General features: G+C 39.9%; 5 protein-coding genes across 12 annotated transcripts; 2 read left to right on the top strand and 3 right to left on the bottom strand.

Annotated features, from left to right (window-relative positions):
• The first annotated feature begins 73 nt into the window (after positions 1 to 73).
• Positions 74 to 4,309, top strand: LOC120448697 (kelch-like protein diablo). 3 transcript variants are annotated; one of them, XM_039630851.2, is made up of 7 exons: positions 74 to 270; positions 1,072 to 1,177; positions 1,453 to 2,171; positions 2,303 to 2,994; positions 3,172 to 3,361; positions 3,425 to 3,612; positions 3,731 to 4,309. In XM_039630851.2, the coding sequence occupies exons 2-7, from the start codon at positions 1,129 to 1,131 to the stop codon at positions 3,753 to 3,755; spliced, it is 1,863 nt and encodes a 620-aa protein (XP_039486785.2). In that variant the 5' UTR covers positions 74 to 270; positions 1,072 to 1,128; the 3' UTR covers positions 3,756 to 4,309. The 3 variants fall into 3 exon arrangements, with proteins under 3 accessions (XP_039486785.2, XP_043861966.1, XP_043861967.1); XM_044006031.1 differs by having other exon boundaries at positions 3,425 to 4,309; XM_044006032.1 differs by lacking the exons at positions 74 to 270; positions 1,072 to 1,177 and adding an exon at positions 1,258 to 1,345 and having other exon boundaries at positions 3,425 to 4,309.
• Positions 4,310 to 5,696: 1,387 nt separating this feature from the next.
• LOC120449324 (CDAN1-interacting nuclease 1) lies at positions 5,697 to 7,281 on the top strand. Its single transcript, XM_039631721.2, has 3 exons — positions 5,697 to 6,037; positions 6,106 to 6,591; positions 6,652 to 7,281. The coding sequence occupies exons 1-3, from the start codon at positions 5,778 to 5,780 to the stop codon at positions 6,902 to 6,904; spliced, it is 999 nt and encodes a 332-aa protein (XP_039487655.2). The 5' UTR covers positions 5,697 to 5,777; the 3' UTR covers positions 6,905 to 7,281.
• Positions 7,282 to 7,394: 113 nt separating this feature from the next.
• On the bottom strand, positions 7,395 to 8,890 carry LOC120449325 (zinc finger protein 706-like). Of its 2 annotated transcripts, none has more exons than XM_039631724.2 (3): positions 8,705 to 8,890; positions 8,256 to 8,408; positions 7,395 to 7,762 (listed from the first exon to the last, which is right to left on the bottom strand). In XM_039631724.2, exons 2-3 carry the CDS (start codon positions 8,397 to 8,399, stop codon positions 7,673 to 7,675), a joined length of 234 nt encoding a protein of 77 aa, XP_039487658.1. In that variant the 5' UTR covers positions 8,400 to 8,408; positions 8,705 to 8,890; the 3' UTR covers positions 7,395 to 7,672. The 2 variants fall into 2 exon arrangements, with proteins under 2 accessions (XP_039487658.1, XP_039487657.1); XM_039631723.2 differs by having other exon boundaries at positions 8,256 to 8,405; positions 8,705 to 8,889.
• A 326-nt stretch (positions 8,891 to 9,216) lies between these two features.
• LOC120449830 (zinc finger protein 706-like) lies at positions 9,217 to 10,949 on the bottom strand. The gene is made up of 3 exons (XM_039632479.2): positions 10,780 to 10,949; positions 10,305 to 10,454; positions 9,217 to 9,779 (listed from the first exon to the last, which is right to left on the bottom strand). Exons 2-3 carry the CDS (start codon positions 10,446 to 10,448, stop codon positions 9,690 to 9,692), a joined length of 234 nt encoding a protein of 77 aa, XP_039488413.1. The 5' UTR covers positions 10,449 to 10,454; positions 10,780 to 10,949; the 3' UTR covers positions 9,217 to 9,689.
• Positions 10,950 to 11,357: 408 nt separating this feature from the next.
• LOC120449991 lies at positions 11,358 to 17,238 on the bottom strand. 5 transcript variants are annotated; one of them, XM_039632701.2, is made up of 5 exons: positions 17,062 to 17,238; positions 14,355 to 14,755; positions 13,402 to 13,561; positions 13,070 to 13,215; positions 11,358 to 12,298 (listed from the first exon to the last, which is right to left on the bottom strand). In XM_039632701.2, the coding sequence occupies exons 2-5, from the start codon at positions 14,709 to 14,711 to the stop codon at positions 11,384 to 11,386; spliced, it is 1,578 nt and encodes a 525-aa protein (XP_039488635.2). In that variant the 5' UTR covers positions 14,712 to 14,755; positions 17,062 to 17,238; the 3' UTR covers positions 11,358 to 11,383. The 5 variants fall into 5 exon arrangements, with proteins under 5 accessions (XP_039488635.2, XP_043861927.1, XP_043861928.1 ...); XM_044005992.1 differs by lacking the exon at positions 17,062 to 17,238 and adding an exon at positions 14,824 to 14,958; XM_044005993.1 differs by lacking the exon at positions 17,062 to 17,238 and adding an exon at positions 14,860 to 14,949.
• Between the last annotated feature and the right edge of the window lie 5,860 nt (positions 17,239 to 23,098).

A 23,098-nucleotide genomic window follows, 5' to 3' on the forward strand; every position in this document is an offset into this window, starting at 1 on the left:
TCAATAGGCAATCACGTTATTTATTCTCAACAACATCGATACATTGATAATATTATGCATTTCTCACATCCCTAGCACCATACCAATCGTTTCGTGTTTCGACTTTTCCAGGCCAACTAAAAAACGATTTTTCCGTGGTGAAAAGTGCAATTCGCGCAAGGAAAATCTTCGATGTGGTCCTTTTAAGCCATCAAGATTGCATTTTCGAAATTTTCCGCCTGCAGCTGGCCCTGGACGTGCTTTGTATCCGTGGAGAACAGAGACGCAAAGGTTGGGACACCTACATATACATCGAAATCTAAACCAACATCGGCCGCGTGTGTGTGTGTGTATGTGCGGTTGTGGGTGGACCAGGTTACCTTTCAAATTTAAGGTGTTCCGTGCAGTGCCTGTTGTACAAGCGAATGAATATAGATCGCATGGAAAAAATTGTTTTCAGTTTTGATACGATGTTGGTGAAGATAAACCACAAGAATTTTATTGAACTGGAGAAAAGTTTATTTTATCCATCAATCGACTCCCTCTGCCAATTTGTTTACCGATAATAGCAGATGTTTTAATTTTAAAACATACCTTGAAGAACTATTCTATTTTAGAAGTTAAAGTCGATTACAAGCAGAAGTTTCGAATTACCAAAATGTCGGTTAAAGTTTTAGGTTAAAGTTCATATATCTCGTATACGAATTGTAGTTTTTAAAACTTTAATGCTTCAAGTATAAGTTTTAAACTTTTATTGTTCCTTTTAGCTGAAAGGTGCGTGTTACACAGCATGTCTGTGTGTGGGTGTGTTCGCAAAGGGGGGTGAAGAAAAAAGGAAAATAAATCAGAATTTCCACATCCAGGGCCCAGAATATGAATTTATTTTTATAAAAACTGTACAATTACTTAATCGGTTAGGACTAAAAAATCGGAAAAGCAGCTTTAAGAAGATGTTAACAAATTAATGAGGTGACTTAACTAATATTAGTTAGTTTCAGAAAAATCGAGCTCATTGCCGCCCTTCTAACCTGCACATGAATTTGATTTACTTCGACACAAACAATGATCACTAACTACCATTTCTACCCACAGATAGACGCCGTGTGGGGTTGGGTTGCTTCCGGCCCGCTGCGCTTAGCAGCGAACAGAATGGGCGACCTGCCGGGCTCGGGCTCCACCGCTCAACCACGGGATGCTGGTAAGGATTTGAAAGGAGCTTGGTTTGGAATTTGGAAAAGAGCAAGCCAGGAGAACCTTGTGTGCCTCATTTGCCATTAGTAAAATACTTAAATGCTTCATATTTGTTCATGAAGCAATAATCTTTCATCTTAACAATAACTTAAGAAGGCGTTTTCCTCATAACAAAGTATTAAACCTTAGTCAGAACTCAAATTAATCGTTTCCTTTACGTTTATTTGTATTATTAAAAACATATGGTATTTTCTAACCCAAAATCACATCTTTTGCCAACAGCTGTCACCGGTACAGGTGGTAATTCCACGGCTGGTGGCGGCTCCTCCGTTGGATCAACGGCAGTGGACCGACCTCCGTCGCCCGCCCGCCTCTCTCACACGTCCGAGAAACATCCGAAGGTCACGCTCACGGAACTAAATATGCTACGGCGCCATCGGGAGCTCTGCGACGTGGTGCTCAACGTGGGCGGACGGAAGATCTTTGCCCACCGGGTCATCCTGTCCGCCTGCAGCTCATATTTCTGTGCCATGTTCACTGGCGAACTGGAGGAATCGCGCCAGACTGAGGTCACCATACGCGACATCGATGAGAATGCCATGGAGCTGCTCATCGACTTTTGTTACACCGCCCACATCATCGTCGAGGAGTCAAATGTCCAGACCCTCCTTCCCGCCGCCTGCCTGCTTCAACTGGTTGAGATTCAGGACATCTGCTGCGAGTTCCTCAAACGACAGTTGGATCCCACCAACTGCCTGGGCATCCGCGCCTTTGCCGACACACACTCCTGCCGAGAACTTCTTCGGATCGCGGACAAATTTACGCAGCACAACTTCCAGGAGGTGATGGAGAGCGAGGAGTTCCTGCTGCTCCCCGTCGGCCAGCTGGTTGACATCATTTGCAGCGATGAGCTGAACGTGCGCTCCGAGGAGCAGGTCTTCAACGCGGTCATGTCCTGGCTCAAGTACAATGTCGCCGAGCGGCGTCAACATCTGGCACAGGTGAGCAACTGCAAGCTGTTTTTGTTTATGAATACTACCATTAAAATACTGTTATTACTTTCGAAAACCAAAAGAATTCAATTTTTATGTATTGTAACTAGTAAATAACTTATATTTCCTACTATTTCCAGGTGCTCCAACACGTCCGTCTGCCTCTACTCTCTCCAAAGTTCCTGGTTGGCACGGTGGGCTCCGATCTCCTGGTGCGCAGCGACGAGGCCTGCCGGGATTTGGTGGATGAGGCCAAGAACTATCTGTTGCTTCCGCAGGAGCGACCGCTGATGCAGGGTCCTCGCACTAGACCGCGCAAACCAACTCGACGAGGAGAAGTCCTGTTCGCTGTGGGCGGATGGTGTTCCGGCGATGCCATAGCCTCCGTTGAGCGTTTCGATCCCCAGACCAACGACTGGAAAATGGTCGCTCCTATGAGCAAACGACGCTGCGGAGTTGGCGTGGCTGTGTTGAATGATCTACTCTACGCCGTGGGCGGTCACGATGGCCAGAGCTATCTGAACAGCATAGAGCGTTACGATCCACAAACGAACCAGTGGTCCTGTGACGTGGCACCCACCACTTCCTGCCGAACCAGCGTGGGTGTGGCTGTGCTCGATGGCTTCTTGTACGCGGTGGGCGGCCAGGATGGCGTTCAGTGTTTGAACCACGTGGAGCGGTACGATCCGAAGGAGAACAAATGGTCCAAAGTGGCTCCAATGACAACTAGGCGGCTGGGAGTGGCGGTAGCCGTGCTTGGAGGATTTCTCTACGCAATTGGCGGCTCTGATGGACAGTGCCCGTTGAACACCGTGGAGCGATATGATCCCAGGTAAACCATATATATAATGCAATTTCAATTAATATATTATAAAGCTATAATTTCCAAAATTCATGTAAACTTTTATACAAGTAATTTTACAGGCACTAGTAACAAATGACCTTTTGTACAGTGCACTTGAACGTAGTATCGTGATTGATTTACATTGCTCTGATTTAATCATTACAGACACAACAAATGGGTAGCCGTCAGCCCGATGTCCACGCGACGCAAGCACTTGGGCTGTGCTGTGTTCAACAACTACATTTACGCCGTCGGCGGGCGAGACGATTGCATGGAGCTCTCGTCCGCCGAGCGCTACAATCCACTGACCAATACTTGGAGCCCAATCGTGGCCATGACCTCCCGACGCAGTGGGGTGAGTTTTTCATACCTTTCTTCAGCGAATAGTATTGAATTAAATGAAATGGTGTTATTTTAGGTTGGCCTGGCCGTCGTTAATGGACAGCTGTATGCTGTGGGCGGCTTTGATGGTTCCGCCTATTTAAAAACCATCGAGGTCTACGACCCAGAGACGAACCAATGGCGTTTGTGCGGCTGCATGAACTACCGCCGACTGGGCGGCGGTGTGGGCGTGATGCGAGCCCCTCAGACTGAGAATTATATGTGGTGCGAAAATAGTTTTAAGCAACCAAATTCCTGAAACTAACTCAACTCCTATCCCTTCCATTGCTGATGAAATGTTGTCTTGTCTCTCTTTTCCCCCGAAAACATGCTAACATGCTAGGATCCGGAAAGATTCTGTTGTCTGATGGGAACAGCATCCGACGACGTTGCCCTCGCAAACGTTGCCGCCGCCGCACTTCTACTAACAATATCCGCAATCGAAGCCAAATCTAATCGACTAAACAAAACACCTTTCCCCCCATTGTCTAGCAGTATAATCGCTTTGTATTAATTGTTAATTGTTTATTTGGTAGAGCCTAAAGCGCATGTCTGTTAGACTTTTTCAGAATAGTATTAGAGTTAGCATTGCCCTTCTCCCCCGTTCACCTGCAACCACTCATCCCCATCACTCTGTGCGTAATTATATATAATTTTACTGTATGTTAAGCAAGTATATTTTATAAATAACTTAATGTCTAAATGCTGGTGGTATTTCATGGAAATCGCTAGCTCATAACCATGCCTTCTTTCGAAAAAACAACACAGAATCAAATATTAACTTAGAAACGAATTCGATTAGTTGTAAATCTTAAAACGATGAGCTCTAAAGTCAAGTAACAATTTGGTATTACAATAATTTAGTATTAAGGAGTGAATTCAAGAAAGTTTGTCCGAAATTAAACATCACAATGGTGCAATATTTCGATCGACCAACTTAACGCTGTTGTTTAGTCAAGTACACTTTAAATCATTGCAATCATCTTCAATAATACCACGACTATATGAAGTGAACCGAATAATTGCAATTTTGAATAGATGAATTGAATGTTCAGCCTGTCAAGCTTAAAAAACCATTAAGATAATCACACACACAATGAAGAAGTTAGACCTAGCCCAAATGAATTCAATAGTAACAATTAACAATTACACAGCCGTAAGATCAACTTAAGCGAATACATTTAAATATTGTTACTCCTAGATCGTAAACCGGTAAGAGTTTTCGGCCGAAATCAGGTCAAGTTTTAAGATGAATTATTGTTAAACCAAGTTTGACCATCGAGCTGAAAGAACCAACTCGAATTAATTGCTTAGATAAGAGAGTTGAAACACAACCAGACTCTCAATAACAACACATTTTGTTTGTTGCCTTTTACACCAACACTATTAAACAATTATTTATTCAAAATTATTATTTATTACACGCTTTTGTATCTCATTTAGTTTATTTTAGGGTGCACATTTGTCATTATTTTATACACTGTTGTTAAATCGAGCAAAAGGAAATTATCTTTGCTTCCAAATGATGAATAAGAATAGCATTTATAAAAAAACCAAGCTTATTTATATTATAGCCCTAAGTCAATGGTCAACACAAGTAATAGCATACCACACACTATGCGTAGTTAAGCAATGACTCTTTATAGTTGTATTAAATGGAAAAAAAGTGCTTAACGCAAATAATAGAAGTGTTTACCTAAGAAATGATCGTAAACCCGTGCTATGTATAAGAATATATAATAAAATATATCAAAACTAAGATACCATTATGTTTTATTGAAAGCAAGGAAAGAAGGGCCAAAGAGTTTACAAATGGCTACGATATTCAAAGCCCAATTGATAATAAATTTAAAAAATTATTATTTTGTGCAGTTGTATACTCTCTAATAAGTTAAGGTCTTATATTCTATAATTTATAGATTGTGGATGCATATTTGATGTACAATTTTGTACAAAAAGGTACTCTAACCCGGTACAAAGTAATGGAATCCCGTACACCAACCAGTACCTCGTACCACAGGAACAATATCGTACCCTGTACAACAGTTACGATATTGCATCCCATACCGATACCGGTACACAAGCCCGATAGATTCGTTTTTTAAATACGTGTGATGGCATACGTAAAGGCATAGTAATAAAATTAGCGCTATTTATAAACCCTGTAAAAAATCATTTTTATACTTTTTTAATCTTATGAAAATTACGGAATGACGGCTTCGTGGACATTTCGATATACAGCGCCGTCCAGTGTGAACGCTTCGCGATGTGAAAACTCAGCAATCGATAAGTCTAATTGTGTATTCGATTAGCGTGGGCTGAACAGCTGATTATTCTGGCGCTCTTTCATACCTTTCTCTGAAATAAATTTGTATTTCTGGCCGTAAAATATGTCCCAAGTCCCGGGTTTGGCCGGCGGAAATGAGCAACAGATGCGGAAGATTCTGAGCGGCGGCGAGTACAATCGCATCTGCCAGTTCATCAACGGCTTCCACGGATTGGCCATCGACTGCGAGTTCGAGTTGAGGAATCGTTTCTTCAGGGACGTGGAACCAATGGCTTTGACATGCATCCTGCAATCGGAGCTCTTTAACAGGGCGCGTGGTCACCACTGGAAGCAGGACCAGCGAGGAAAGAAGCTCCTCAAAGTGTAAGACCACAAATTCGTGTTATTTCCTGAGACCGTGGCCAATAATAATCCAAATTGTTTGGGTTCAGCTACGAGGAGCAGAAAAACTTGTACGACAATGCCCTCCTGATCCGAATGGCTTGTGTCGAGGCACTGAATCCGGTGGCTCTCTGCAGGATGTTGCTGCAGGAGAAGTACAAGGCGCGGCATCGATCGCACATATCACAGCTTCTTAGGCATCCGCATCTCATCGACGATCCGCGGCTGGCGGCCAATGTGCAGCAGTGCATAATCAGCGATAATCAAGAGGGATCTATTACGGACCTGCGACGACGCATCATGGGAGAGGAGTACGAGCTTAAGCTTAAGAATCTGGCTAAGGATGCGGGTATCCATTTCTACGACGAGCAGGATTTGCGACGAATGGGATATGACAAGACGCCGGACATCAAGATGATATTGCCGTTCCTTTACAGGGGCTCTGTGATCAACTGGATCGAAAGCAAGGCCAATTTCGGGGACACCAAGGCACATAAATTCAACATCCAACAGCAGCTGCAAAGCTACTGCAATCGGTAATATGAAAGAATACTTCCTATAACTTTCCTAATTATATATGTATGTATTGTTTTCAGTTTTGGGCCTGGAATCATAATCTACTGGTTTGGGTACCACGAGGAAACGCCCTCGCTGCCGGATAACAACATTGGTATTACAGTACTTGCTGATTTTCCGGCAAAAAAAGATTTAGTTTTCATGCATCTTGCGCAAGAAGAATTCCCCGCTGAGACTCTGGCAACAAAAGAGGACAGCAGTACCGGGAGTCAACTTCTAGGAGAACCTTTTGTAGCTGAATGTCCAACCAAAGAACTGAAAAAACTTTCATGAAGCTGAATATTCTGGAGAATGACTAGTTTCGGAGTATAAGATATTTTTAACTATTGAACGATATGTGCTTGTTAAACCAATGTACATAGAACCCCTACACTTTAATCAGGTAGTTGCCAAATGTTAAGTAGCATTGAAACAATCAAATCTATACTAATCTCGCACCATGCGAATATTTACATAAAGACAGGAATGCTTTGCATTTACACACTAACCGTAAGATAGGACAATGCTTCTGCAGCAGTAACATTTCTCTTTAAATTTAACAATTATTTCGTTTTTATTGTATTTATAAATTCTCATTTACATGATGTATTCAATGGTTTATAGTACAAAAAGATTGATTTTATTTCTGGCATAAATCGTATACAAAACTACGAAATCGTTAGCATCGTTATTCATAAACCAAATCAAAAACGGAGCACACGTAATTATTGTTACTCAACTTGCTCGTTGCCTTTCAGGGAAAATAAAAATCAAAACAAACGTATTTATTTTACTATGTGGAAATTTGCTTTGTATTGTGGTAGCCATGGGTTATTTTCAAAGTATAAACCAAAAGTCAGCAGTGTGTATATAAAAAATTCAGCTGGGCCCTTTGCTTTGGAAACTATGCTCTAACTTTATGCGCCCCTTGCATCGGCTTAAATGCTGATTTTGTATTTGGGCTGATGTAAAATTATTGTTGCAAAAGTTTCGTACTGGTAGGAAATTCGTCGATTTCGATCAGCTTGATATATTTATATATGCACCCAGCCTCATCGGTCATCAGACCTCCTTCAGCTCCTCTGGCATGTCGTTCTTGGGATGCTTGTTCTCGAAATGTTGCTTATATGTCTTGGGATCCGGCATTTGCGACTGAAATGGAAAGGAAGCTCGATTAGGTTTACCATAAAGCACAAAGTACGAGGAATTTATATTTACTATTAGTTTGGAAAAGGTAAAAGGTAGAAAAGATACATATATTTACATACACCTGAACATATCTTAACGATATGTTCTTTATAATAATAATTTTGTAATTTGAATTAAACATTCCGTCGTTAATAATACACTGTGCTCAAATAATAATAATTCCCAAATATTCATATTCTCGAACCCTTTCAGGAACCTTTTTGATTTCAAAAATAGTATTCAGATGGCCAAAATGGAGAATAATAGTAAAAAAAATGTTGAAGCCGAATTATTCAAAGTATTAAAGAAATACATCAGATACTTAAACATGGGTTTCAAAATCTCGACGTTAAATCAAACGAGTTCGTGGGCAATTCTTCTAGCTGTGTCAAAACTGCTTGACTAACCAACCCACTGGTGTTGTTGATTAGGCGAGGTTTCACTGTAGCTGGCTCACCTTGCAAACGGCGCACACATGGACAAGTGCCTTCTGAGCCGCCTTTTTCTGATCGTTGGCACTGTGTCCTTGCTGCTTCTTCAGCTTGGCCTGTTTCTCGGAGGCCTTCGCCTGCGACTGGATCTTCTGGTGTCCACGTGCCATTTCTTTCTGCTTGAATGGAAATGGAAGAGTAAGTATATGTAAATCGTCTTCGGGCTTCACGAGATTCGCAACAAAGGAGGCAGAAGCGCAGTCACTTTCACTTTCTCCCACACATCTGAATGGGTCACTCTTGGGGTTACCGAACGGGAAGTACACTTTCCGGTCCGCATACACTAGTTAAGACACCGATTATTTATGTTTTGAAAAGTCTGACACGACACTGTACTGGAACAACAACAAATCACCACCACAAGTGAAAATTGCGACCACGTTCTGCGCTCTTTTGCGAAGCTATCACAACTTACCTAATTAACACGCTTAAAATTGGTTGCCTGTATTAAATCCAGGTGATGCAGCCTTTGGAGTTAAGTAAAATTCGTTGTTAATAATCTGTTTTGATTTGATACCCGAAATTATTGGCGATTAACCGTAGATTTTTATCAATTTGTCGGGTTTTGTTTCGCTGCCAGGGTTGAGTGGGACCAGAGTTGAACTATATCCAAAATGTTAAGGCATAAATATCTGTGGGTTCGTTTCTTTGATTTACATCTACCCTGACTGAAGCCACTTAACGGTACTCGTAATGAATAATGCTTTTTCTAATTATTTGTAGTTTTTAAACCATTCAACAAAATTTTTTTTGGTAATGAATATGTTGGTATAATACATATAATATATGGTAATGGATATGTTAGAATTTTTAAAATATAAATACTCAATTTACCAATACAACAAACATAACATTGTTATTATCTAAGACTGCAAGTATAATTGCACAGGATGAATTAGAATAAAATATCATACAAAGCATAAAAAGTAATAGTTTTAACATTTTTATTTATAAATTGTCATTCACATAATTTAGTTATAGTACAAAAAGATTTATTTTCTTTCATTTCTGGCATAATTCGTATAAAACTTTTACGTGTAAACCAAATCCAAAACGGAGCTCAGAGTATTTATTTATGGTGTCCTAGATATCTTCCGTCATGTTCACAGGAATTAAACAATTTCTATTCATTTTGTAAGATAGGTAGGTGTCTTTGTATTGGGTCAGCCACACATCGAACATTCGCATACTGTGTTAATTTCAATGTATAAAACAAAACCAAAAAGCAGCAGTGTGTATACGAAAAAACTGGCATATATTATTATTACGGCTATTATCCATCCTCTTGGCTTCGGCTTGATTGTGGCTTTCTTCTTCGGGCTGTTGCTAATTTATTGTTGCAAATGTTTCGTACTGGTAGGCAACTCGTCCATCTCGTTCAGCTTTAAGTAAAATGGGCATCAGACATCCTTCAGCTCCTCGGGCATGTCGTTCTTGGGATGCTTGTTCTCGAAGTGCTGCTTGTAAGTCTTGGGATCCGGCATTTGCGACTGAAATGGAAAGAAAAAGCGATTAGATTTGGGTTTAAATTGTTATCTATTGAAAGGAAGGTGTTATCACTTAAAGTAACTTATATATCCGCAGTGCTTGGTCATAATATAATTTAAGATGACGTTGGACCAACATATTGTTTTTAAACTGGTAATTTATAGCAAATTAAATTAATTTTACAAAATGTTATAGTAGTTATTTTTATAATGTTGAAATTGGATACAATTTTATGCGGAATATAAATGGACAATATTCTGTGATATATGTATATAGATAATTTTTATATAATTACAAACATGGATAAAAACCGAAACTAGCGTCGCAACAATATTACAGGGTAAAGATTCCAGATAGTTTTAAACATTATAGACTTTAAGTGTTTTGTGCAATTTTTGTTTTAAGTGCTGTAATGCACACTTTTTCGAATTGCATTAAATGGGATTACCCTTTTTTAAGCTCAAATGGCCCGCTTCCATCTACTCTAGTTTGTTTGTTCTACAGAGGCTCCACTGTAGTTGGCTCACCTTGCAAACGGCGCACACATAGACAAGTGCCTTCTGAGCCGCCTTTTTCTGATCGTTGGCACTGTGTCCTTGCTGCTTCTTCAGCTTGGCCTGTTTCTCGGAGGCCTTCGCCTGCGACTGGATCTTCTGGTGTCCACGTGCCATTGCTTGCTGCTCAAATGCAAATAGAAGGGTTAGTTCAAGTGGATTGCAAAAATGCCATTAATCATCTGTGGCCCAAACGGGATTTGCAACAAAGGCGGCAGAAGCGCAGTAGCTTTCACTTTTTATCCACCACCCATTTAAAACTAACATCTGGAGTTTCGAGTCACAAGAGCGGATTTTCCGCTATCTGTGTAGCTCTATCGATAAGATATTTATAATATTTTGATCAAATCTGTTGCGTTACTGTACTGCAACAACAAAACACCCCCGCAAGTGAAAATGTGGGTTGCGACCACGTTCTGCGCTTCTTTGCAAACCGATTTTAACTTACCTAATTAACCCGAGTAAATTTGGTTAACTGTTCTAAATGCAGGAGATGCAGCCTCGAATTTAAGTAAGACTGGTTGTAAAGTAAATTGTTTTGTTACCCGAAATTATTGACAATTTGTCTTAAAATACTATTAATTTGATGGGTTTTGTTTTCTGCCTGGATTGAATGGGACCAGAGTTCAAGTATATCCAAAATGTTCTTCCAGCAACATATGTGGGTTCGAGTCTTTGATTGACATTTACCCTGACTCAAACCTCTTAACGGTATTTACGTATAATTCGTAATAAATAATGTAATTTTAAAAAGTTTTTAATTTAATTTTGAAGATTATTCCGAACCAATATAAAATGGGTACTCCATATTGAATGAAGTCACCCTTAAAATGTAAAATTAAAGAGATAGTTCAATAATAGTTTCAGAGCCAGCTTTTTAAAATAATTTACTCTTCAAAAATTACTTAAAGGTATTATATTACCAACAAACAAAAGCTGCTTAAAGCTTCCAGCTTACAAAAACCACAACTATTAAAATTCGTAGTTTAAAATACTTATAAAAAATGTATATTTATTTTGGTAAAAACGTAACAAGTGACACATAATTGTAATTACACCAGCATACTGGCATTATTATCGCAAAACTCGTAGATATTATCAACAAACTGCATTTCCTGCATATTTTTAGCATCTTGAGGAGTATTTTCATTTTCCTGTGAGGGACGTGGTACTTTAGCCACGCCTCTTTTACAGGCAGCATCTGCCTCCGATTCCTCCAAGGTCAGACGTTTCAAATTATTGATCAGCGATATATCGTGTCTGATCTCATTTTTCAATTCGAGAAGTTCGTGTTCCGTTTTAATAATGTCCTCGGCATAGGCTTCGATATTTTGTTGCAGCTGCCCCACCGATAACTCCATTTCCGGTCCCTTGTACCGTTCGTTCTGCAATCGGTACAGTCGGCACTTTTCCGATAGCTGTCGTGTTAGAGCGTGTTCCTTTTCATAGCGGACATTCATATCCGCATGAAGAGATGCCAACTTATAGCGTACGCTGTTTCGCAGCGGCTTATCCTTTCGCCTCCTTATGCAATTATTAACATTATAGTTATTGTTATTGCATTCGCTGGGAATCGCTGTTCTGAATGTTTCAACTGAGGCTTTGGTTATCTCGTGGCGACTTCGTCTTCGATGACGCTGCTTGGAGACGCGATTCTCGGCCAGTTTATAAAGTTTGGATTTGGCAGTGTTTTCGGTACCCTTATACAGTTGGTCTGGCATTATAATCACCACCAAATCATTCGGCATTGTTTGCTTTTGGCCGTGCACTTTCTTCTCCTTCAACTTATTAGGCACTTTCGGAGGCGTTTTAGTGGGTTTCGGTATCGTTTTCTTTCCCTTTTTAAGATGCAGTAGCTTCTTGAGCCACTTGTACATCGAAAATCCCGTGGGTGGCTGTGAATGGGGCACTAATTGCATGGCAAGGGGATCTCTGAAGCCATCACGGTGTTTTAACGAGATGCGCAGCTGTAATAAAGACGAGAAATATTTGTTTATAAATGAATTGAAGTATGTACATATTTAAAAAAAACATTTTACTACTTTATGAACATGTATTACTCCTTAATTTGTATTCCCCTTGTTGAAGTAACAAATTGACCTTTTTTTTATCATTGTATTATTCTCTACCCAACAATATACAAGTGAATACATTACTTTGTGATTATATTGTCATTTAATACAGCTCAAACAATAAAACCACCTTGGCGCTAGTTCTAACTCTTGCCCTCCATTAACTGGATAAGATCATCAAATAACAATTAGGAATTCTTTTTCCTCGAATAACATTATTCCTATGGCTAATGGTTAAGGTAATAAAACATTTACAGCATAATTAGGCCGAAACGAAAACATGAACTTAGATATAAAAATCAATAGGCAAATTGATTTCACTCGGTGCGTCATAAACAAATAAATACGAAAAGCCAAAGCATAAGTCAAATGCCAGTGGTACTATATATGTTTACATATGTATGTACATAATAGGTGTGCGGGTGTGACTTTGAAAGGGGAATACTGAGAACGTATGGAGTGGGATTTCGAGAACGACATGAATTTCACATTTCTAGGCTTGCGTGTGGCGCCAGGAAAAAAGCGCTTATTATGCAATCACTGTAGACTTTTCGTTTTTTTCTTTCGGGCTTTCGGGCCCAGTTTGCTGGTGTTTCTCTTTTATTTTGCTCCTTTTTTTCTGCACGCCAGGTGGGATTCCCCTGGTCCACCGACCGTTGCCATTACCTCATTGTGTACACGGCTCCAAGCGCGCCAAACGGGCAAAATGGCCATGTTGCCATCATAGCACCGCTCTATTCCGCCCCAACTTTCCGTTATAATGTAATCGCTGTAGTCACGCGATGCTGCTGCCGCTTTCCTCTGGCCGCCATCTTGTTTTCCAACGTGCGGAAAGCGGGAAAATTGAATGAAACGGAACGAAACGAAACGAAACGCAAAATGGGAGAAAATAAAAGAAATTGTAAATAAGGAGCATAAATAAATAAAAAACCAAATTGTGATGCATAAAAAATAGCAGTCACGACAGGATCGGCTGGGAATTATTATTATTAGACCACCTTTCGGATTATTGCCGCAGTAGAACCCATCGCCATTCCGCAGTTCGTCATCAATCAGCGCCTTGATTATGTCATCGCACGTCGTCTTGTTCGTCACTCCTGATACGTAACGCGCCTCTCCATCGTCCATCCAGATGGGGATTTCCTTGTGGCCTTGCTCCTGAAGGGTTGCCAGAAGAACAGGGATCAATTAACAGGGTTGCCAGGCTATTGGGAATGCATTGTAGGGTGGGGTACTGGCTTGCAAGCATGGGATATTTACAAAGTATTTCCTTGTCGGTCAAATAGTGATAAGACATTTAATAAACAAATAAGGTTATCCCATAAATAATTAATGCGATTTATTTACTATTTGGGAAATAATTATATATTACTAATAGTGGTATCAACTGTATTAGTATCTATGTGTACCATACTAGATAGCTATAAAAGAGCACCAGATAATATTTTGGTGTAAGCTCTATATATTTCCTTACTAAGCCAATATTATTAAGTGACAATATTTGTATATGTCTCATTTTCATCTTATTTAGTCCTTGAACCAACCTATCGAGGTAAACAATTTTTTGGAAATTTTTAAGAATCTCCATTCAATGTCAATCCGTTTAACAAGTGAATTCCTTTTTGTATTTTAAGCTATTACCAGTAAATTGTGTAAAAATTGCTTATAAACAAGTTTCTGATTATGTTTCCTACGAAACGCAAGGTTGCAATCAATTTCTTGAATAACAGACGCATTCTCGAAGTTCCCCATACCCTTCTATGTCAGTATAACACTGCCCACATACACATATGTCTATCGCCTCTGCCTGCCACTGCCAATTAGATGATTTGTTTGATTTCAGTGGAAAAGCTGGCGCTACCCAAAATCAGAGGCGGGGATTCGAGTGGGGTAGTGAGTAGCCAAGGGACCAGGAGCTGGAGGAGGAGCAGCAGGAGGAGGAGGCACTTACCACAGTGCTATTAACGCCATAGAGGGAAATGGAACGGTGGCGACGACTGGCCTGGCCAGCGTTTCCGTTTTCCCTGCCGTGTTTATTTTTGCATGCTTGCCGATGTGGTGGTGCTGGTGCCATGGGTATGGGCATAGATACAGCTATGGGTATAGGTGGTGCTAATGGTGGTTCCCCCACCGATAGCGATTCATCCACCAGGCGCTCCTCGAACGCCTGCTTATTATTATTATTGTTGGTGTCTTGATTCTGACAGCGTCGCGGCGGAAGAATGGGACTTTCGGGTAGATTTAATAGCGATGGACAGCTGTCCAGATTATCATCGATGAATGTGGAGTTCTGCTGTTGAGGCGCCATGTTCGTTTGCCCGGTTTTTAAAAAACCTCTCTCGGTAATTGGCACTGCAATGGAAAAGCGGAGGAAAAAACAGTTTAATACATATAGAGAACATGCAATATCCTTGTTAGACATTTTGTTGGTTCAGCTGGCGTTCGCCTTCGCCTACGCCTAACGATCAATTTAGATTTGTTGCCCGCGATTAAATAAATTATGCAGTAGCCCTCCGCCGTACAACATGTGCACCTATATGGCACATATACACATATATCTAGTTACATCTCACCATAGACACACGACGCAACCCCAACTAGATTCCTAGAAAATTGCCTACGAACGTCAGTTTGCGCCGGTGGCCCATTATTCAGGAACATTGCCGGCGTTTAGGCTGTCGCACCTATCCACCACTCCACCCATTCGATCCCCCATTCCGCAACCCAACTCAAGCCATCGGAATCCTGCGAGGCCTACAAGGCTCCTATTCCCCAGTTCACAGCCCCTGTAGGCCCACACATAATTTGTTGTTCGGGGGGCGTTGTACGAACATTGCAGTTTGTATGCAAATTCGCTTTTCCAGCCGAAAAACATTTTCCATTCTGCTTCATTTTCTCCTTTTTTTTGGATTTCAATTGGTGGCCTGACTGACTTATGAATTAATGCTAATTTATGCCGCCGGAAAATGCAGCGAAGGAGCTCAAATTATATAGTTTGGCGGCGGTTAGAGTGCTGAAAAATTTTTGGGCACCAATTTACTAGAATATAAGTGCTCAAACTGCTTGGTTTTTACAGGAGATCGCCAATAAAGAATAATCCTTGAAATGCATTTCAAAATACTAACAATAAATAAAGATAAATAAGATTTAAATGATATATTAAGATGTATTCTAACTGCACTCAAAGCAATTCAATTTCATAGATTATTTAGATAACTACTTTCTGATTTTAAATCTTTCTAATTTCAAGATACAAATTTCCGAAAATGCTTCCAACTGCACTCATAGAAATTTAATTTCAAAGATCATATAAAGAACGATAACTGAGGTGCTCCCCAAGGACCTTATTTGTGTTCAAAACTGCAATTGAAATGGAATTTACAGAAGTTTTCTGAATTCCCTCATCAAATATTTATTTGCTCTCTGGACGTGTGCCTTTGGCTATGGGTTACGCCCCGGTTCTATTAGAGAAATGAGTTATGAGTGAAGCAATTTGCAAAAGGATTTCCACCTGAGCCAATAGTCCTGCCGCTGGATATCCTTGAGTGTGGGCCGCCTTTGATTACGCTGGACAGCTGGACGTGTACAATGTACATTTAAAAATGTAATTTCCAATCAAGATAAGTTCAAATGTAAATTTCCATTGGTGAGGTCAATTACTGAACTCTGACACGCCCTTTGCATTGCACTTAATTGTTTGAAGGGGGTATGACTGTCACCCCCTCATAACACATTAATGCCCGGGCAGTGGGCCAAGTTAGGAAATACTTTTGACCCCCCGAAAGTTCAATGTCTCTAAAGTTTAGCCAGCGATTGTGTCGCACTCTGGGCTTTTAATATTTTTAAGTCTTTAACAATTCGGGCCTAGCCCCAATTAATTGCTCCCCTGCAATCCGCCTCGATGTTTTCGTTGCGTGTTGGGTGGAAATTAATTTTGTTTGGGTACTGCGCATTGGATTCTAAAATAAAAGTAGAGGAACCAACGCAGTCGTGACGTTGGTAGTTCAATGGGGTTGGTACTGGGGGCGTATGAGTAATATAGCGATGGCTGTGATTTGATAATGTAGTTTGTTTGTTTGTCTATGCTCAAACTTGGTAAAGAAAAACAGTTCGTTTGGGGTTGGGGAAAGTACTTTTCATTAATGTTATTATGACTTTTATTTTCAATCGATTTTAAGTTATGCATGCGTCGCATGTGTTAAAGATTTCCAATTTTACTGAATATTGGAATAAAGTTTATTTCAGGAAAGTGAAATCTAGAAACGACTTAAATGAAAAACGAAAATAAATGAATTTAGGTTTCAGACTTGTTTTATTAGGTATAAAGACAATGTTAAGTCAAGTTTCTAAAATTATCATTAATTATTTGTTCAGGACGGTTTTGGGGGCTAGTAAGAAAAAACTCATATGCATATATCCGTGTAATCAGCTCACCCCACTTAAAACCCTAAGAACTCTCTTCTAATTTTATGTTGCCTAAATTTTAGTTCTTAGAAATCGTTGTATAGAGCCGTTGATTAAATTTTGGCACCCGCAGAACCACAGAATAATAAAGTCAACTGTGAATTCTCCCAGTGCCAAGACTCAAAGTCAGCAGATTGAAGAGCTATCGTTCTGGATCGCCAGTTTCTAAGCGGGGATCACCTGAGATCACTTACCTTTAGATAGTTTCTCCAAATCTTAGAGTTGTTAAGCACTATTGAGGTGGATCCTTTTCGGTTTCTGGCCGTGTTTCTTCACTTTTTGGCAAGTCAGTGAGTAATTTGGTTATGAAGATTGTATTTCGCATTGGTGTTCACTGGTTCACACATGCTGCAGCTGCAAGGACATGCTAATCCTTTGAGCTTTGACACTTGACTGAAGTTCAAATTTGAATTTGCGGCTATGTAAGGTGAGCTAGGCAGCGACGTCGACGTCGACTGCGCAGTTAGCAGCGCTGCCGCCTACCGGCCGGATAATAAACGAGTATATAAAAAGGTTTCTAGATCTAGACAGGTGCTAATGTTGCTGTCCCTGTCGCTAGCACTCGATTCGAGCCTGGCACTGAAAGCCTTTCGTTCCGAAGCGGCACAGGTCCTTGCTGCCCGAGGACTAGTGGTTGCCAGGAACAACGTTGCACAACAAATAACTGAACGGCGTATCCTTGACGACGGCAAGTGACTAACTAAAATATTATTTGCTACCACACAAAACTTTAAAGCAAAAACGGTGCGAGCAGCTCGCAGGAACGCACACCGACACACCTGGCGTTGCGGGAGTGGGAGCGGGAGCGGTAGCGGTAGCGGGAAGGGGCAGGAAAGAGAGAGAGCGCCCGATCCGAGGGTAGGTTCCCTGTCCCTGTCCCTGCCTTCGCCCTTGGACCTGGCCCTGCTGTCGTCATCATCATCGTCATCCTGCCACCGTCTTTTGGCCAACCACCAGCCACCACCGAAACTGAGTAAAAGTAAAAAATATAATGCGATATATACGTCGCAGTGTTCCTACCAATTTCCACTAGCCCTAGCCTTCTAGAACTACTCTCTTTCGGCCACGACCAATACCAACATCACTACCACTACCACTACCACTACCACTGCCATCTACCACGACCACTCCCTCCGCTCTTTAATGCAGTTTCAGCTATTCCGTAAGCGAACTATAGCGTGTGCTATATGCCAACAGCACCACCAACACCAGGAAACTCCAGGAAACACCAGGAACCACCATCAGCACCAGCCCAGGAATGCACTGGGAAAAATATCGACAGTAATCGGCCTTTTTAGATTTTCAGTACTGTATTTCTTTTGGCGACTATTTATAAGATGTTATCGGTTCCTTTGAGCGTTTTAAAGATTAAATATTCACAGCATCAAAGAATATAGATGGATTTTATCAACCAATTATTATAATTATTAAGAAATATGTCGGTATATTTTCTTATAAAGTTATTGTGATCTTAATCAAAATAGTTCTAGTTTCGTTGCATGGTATGTATTGAGTACAACAAAGTCGATTTTTTTTTTCGGTGCACCAATGCCATGACGCGCACTTTGCGTTATTTGGTAAAACGAGATTGTTGATAACGTGCCACCAGCAACAGCAACAACAACGAACTATAAAAAACTCGCGGTACATAAAAAACGAATTTCTGCCTTGTTTTTATCCCCCCAGAGCCATTACGCCTGCTCTTCGACCAGCCTATTGCCACCCCACTGTTTTTTCGCTGTGTATTTTATTGTTAATGGGTAGCATTTGCTTTTCGATCCAATTTTTTTCCCCATTTTCTCCTTTGGTTGTACATTTGTTGCTAACAGACTTTTTCGGTCAGGATCAGAATCTTTAGAATAGCAGAGGGAGTAATAATATACATATGGAATCAAATTTGGGACGGGTTAAACAATGCTATCTAAGAAGTAGTGCTAATGTGTTCAGCGGCTGGCTTTTGTATCTCCATGAATGAGAAAGTAAAAGCCGCATTTGGGTAAATAGTTCGGTGGGTAATGCTTTTATTGGATTCTATGCCTCCTTATAAATATATAATTTCTTGATCTAGTTGTAGGAATTGTAACAAAATGTTTTTGCTTTTATATTTGTTTAAAGATTACTATAAACTGTTGGAAGAACCACATTTATTAATAATTGAATAACATAAACACCTTTTTATTAGTAAGTTAGAGTCAAAGGTTTTTAAAAATCAAAGTGAGTTAAGCATTTTTTAAAATAAGCATAAAAGAACAAATCCAAACAAATAGTTAGATTGAAATGCATTAGATGAAAATGCATTACACCCAATCCCCGATCGATGGACAATGACGTTGGTGGGTATTTACCCAAACTCCAACTCCTTTGGTCAGCAACCCAATATTTCCACTGGACTCATTTGGATTGGGCAATACAAATATTCAATAATGTTCAAGCTCATTAGGAATCGATTGGATTCAAGTAGAAATTATAGCTGCAGAGAAAGTGCGGAACCACCTCCTGCAAAGCTGATGGCAGGTGCCAACTTATGGTATCTGTGTAATATGACAAATGGCCCCACCTTGCAAGTCATTACAACTTCGCTCTGTAATGCTCAAGCAATTGCATTTGAAAGGAGAGTGGAGTGGTCAAGCCCAACCCCCTAATGGGAAAATAGAAACAATTAAAACCACGCAACTTGTACATTTCCAAGGAAAAAGCGCGTGAAAATTCGAAAAGCAAATGTGGCTATAGCGATTATGTAAATGATTGATTTGGAGCTGGAGCGGGTTAGGCTGTACTTGCTCTGTGACTAGGGGTTACTTGCCAGGGTGGCTAGTTTTCCGATGCGGTTCAGCTACTTCACGGCATAGCTCGGTGCTCGGTGCTCTGTGCTCTGTGCTCGGAATAAACAAACATAGGGCTCGTAATATCCTTATAATGGCCTGGCATCAGGGGGATTATTGCTACTATTCCCGCATTTTTAGTGTGGGAACATTTCCTGGTGGTTATTAATTTTTATTTGGATTTTTCTTGGCCACCTGAAGCGACTAATTGGCACGCCCCCGTCGCCTTTGCTCCCTAATTTGGCAAGTCCTTTCTGTCCATTCGGAGTGTTAGTTAGTCCTGCATGCAATTGCCTGGCGCCACGTGTCAGCGGGGCATGGGGCGCCCAAAAGGGGGTTATTTGTGTGGGGGGTGCTGTCTGGCGTTGCATGTGTCGCATATATGGAAATTTCCTAATGACAGGGGTGTACGGCCACTCGGCACCCAAGTTCATTGTAATCGAGTTCAGTGCTCAAGCAATGATTGAGTTTTATTGTTGATTGTTCAGCAGAGATTGCGGGTCAGCCATACAGGGTTAGTTGTCATTGGACATAAAGTTCCATACTTCCATAGTTCCATAGAGGGTGTCCTCAAACAGCCACGAAGAAATAAGCTATATGGGATGTTTATTGCCTGACATTTGAATTTATTATATATTTATATAAAACTTGAATTGAGTATAATTTCTATATCATAAAATGTATACTTCTTTATATTTTTAGTAAGTAAAATGATATGGTTCTTTTAAAATTGAAAGAAAACTTGTTTACAGTCCAGGTGCCTTTGTTTTTGGTTATTTTATATTTTTCATACGGGATTATCAATTCAAACTATTTATTATATTATTGGAGTGGGCAGCATCAGCTGTCTTCTGGCATTGTGCTCCTGGTTACGGCCTTACACACATGTTCTCCTCCAAAGACTGACCGTGACATAAATATTTCTTAAGATCAATTCACATGTGTTCGATCGAATCCACACCCTCCACAAAATGTAACGTATTTTTATAATTCGTTTGCATCGTGTCCCAAAGAGGGAAGATTGTTGCCTTTTCGGCCACTTACTTGCACAGGCACAAAATAATTACAAGTGGCAACCGGCAGACGACAAACGGCCAACTGCATCCAGGTAGAACCTGTCCCCTTCCCCAGGGGTTGTATCTTATACCCTTACTCTTACCTCTACAGTGCCTCTACCTTTACCTTTACCTTTACCTTTACCTTTACCGCGTGCCATCATCGCCGGCTGCTGTTGCAGGTGCACAAGTCAGCGGAGCGCGGCCCTCGCGATCCCAGTAGAACTCAAGCTGGTGCACTGGAAAATATGGGGTCAGCCACCACTAACACTAATTACAGTACATATATCATAGAGAAATACTGATTATTCGAGCATTTACCATAGAGGCATAGAAAGAAACTTTTAATAACAGAAAATATAAAATTCATTTAAATACATTACATTTATTATATTTTACAGAGCACTTATATTACTTCCTGTGCACAGACAGTTGCATTTCGAACAGGGCGGAAGGAAGCTGTTGCGCGGGTCAAAACACTTGTCCTCGTTCGCCGGTTCCGAGTTTGAACCTTTCGGCCGAACCTGTTTGCTGGTTTATCTGGCATGGGCGGCTCTGGGATCTGCCAACCAGTCAGATCCGACAAATACGCTGGGAGAAATGTGAAGAGCAAAATGAAGGAGAAATATGGAGACTTTCCTTAATATGTGAGAACGTATTCAAAGCATTCCGCTTAAGTAAAGTTTTAAGTAAATTTTTTTAAGGTTTAAAATATAAACCAATATTAATTTATGATTTCGACAATCGCAAAATTTGAATATAAATGAATAATTAATTAATTAAGATTAATTATATTTTATACTGTTTTTAGTATATTTACCGATGGATTTTTGACATATATAATAATGTATATTTTATATGATATATGAGCCTCATTAGTCAATTGACTCCAATATGTATATCCAATAACAATTTTAAATGTTATATAAAATTACATAATAGTTACCAACAGATCCAAAGTCCCAAAATGGGCCCATACCGCTCCAAATATCATGAATTTGGATTGAAATAATTAAAGTTATATTTTCTCTCCTCAGATGTTTTCCAGTGCAGGGACAGTTGCAGCACCAGCGCACTCAGTTGTCATTCGATGGGCAGGTTGTTTCCTACGTGTGGTGTCGATTTTAGGGGTAGTCCCGTCTTAACGGCAACTGCGACTGCGACTGTGTCTGTGTCTGCGTTTGTGGCTCGTGTGCATTGACCTGAAAACGCAGCGCGCCTTTTTTGATATTTTGCCCTGTTGTTGTATCTGAAACAACATCCACTCTATGAGGAGGAAGAGATGGCAATCTAAAATCATTTTTGTACGATTATAGATGGCACTTGCCGAATGGTTACTGAATCATATGCCGTGGGAACAGCCAAATTCCATTCAACAGAAGTCATCTGGTAATAAGATATAAAACCTATAAGAAACGAAATCATTCTTTTTTATCGGTTCTTTCCTGTAATATATAGTTTTTGCCCCAAATACATCTTCCCAGCCCAATAAGAAGTGCGATTGTTTCCATTTTATTTAATAATTCTTTTCGTTTTCTGATTGAGACGATCTTTATTAATGCGAAGCTGCTTTGTTTATTAGTTTTCTGGTTTGTTCGTTTGTTGTTTTCCAATTTATCGTTTTTTCAAATATTTACTCGTTTATAACTAATTTCTGACTCGTTTTATGTACTCGGTGTATTTACATGATGTTCGTTTCGGGAATGCAATGTTAATAAATCTGGTTTATTATGCTCAATATTGTGCATTATAAAAAGGTTGTTATTATAAATATTACGTTTGGTAGCATTGTGGGGACTTCGGTTTTTTGTAATTGATCTTTAAGAAATCTACTCGCATGTGAAATAAATTGGACAACAGAAATTGTCCCAATGTCTTAACTTTTTTTCTTTTTTAAACGTATTTCAGATATATCATTTTTTAACAAATCTCTAGCAAACAGTTCAGTTGGACTGTCATGGATTTAGCAAATATTGTTTATAAAGAAATTTGTTTAAAGTTATTCGATAAAATGATTTAACTGCTAACTGTCTTGATATATTAGTATTTACATTTCGTTCATAGCATTTACAAATTATAAAGCTTTGGAATAATGACAATTTAAACATTTTTTTTATTCTGCATTTTACATCAAATGTGATGAAATGTAACAGATTTTTCTAATCATTTGAAATCTTTTTTTTATAAATTTCTTGTTTGCTAAATTCATTAATGCTTTTTTAAGTGAGAACTTTTATGGCTTTGCTTTATATATATTTAGATACATTTTTATAATGTTACTGGTCTTTGGATTAGCTTCTACTTCATTTTATCAGCAGTTTAGCTTGTGAGGAGTTAAAAACAATCCCAAACAG

This window comes from Drosophila santomea, chromosome 3L (assembly GCF_016746245.2).
Source record: "Drosophila santomea strain STO CAGO 1482 chromosome 3L, Prin_Dsan_1.1, whole genome shotgun sequence".
Classification (NCBI taxonomy): Eukaryota; Metazoa; Arthropoda; class Insecta; order Diptera; family Drosophilidae; genus Drosophila; species Drosophila santomea.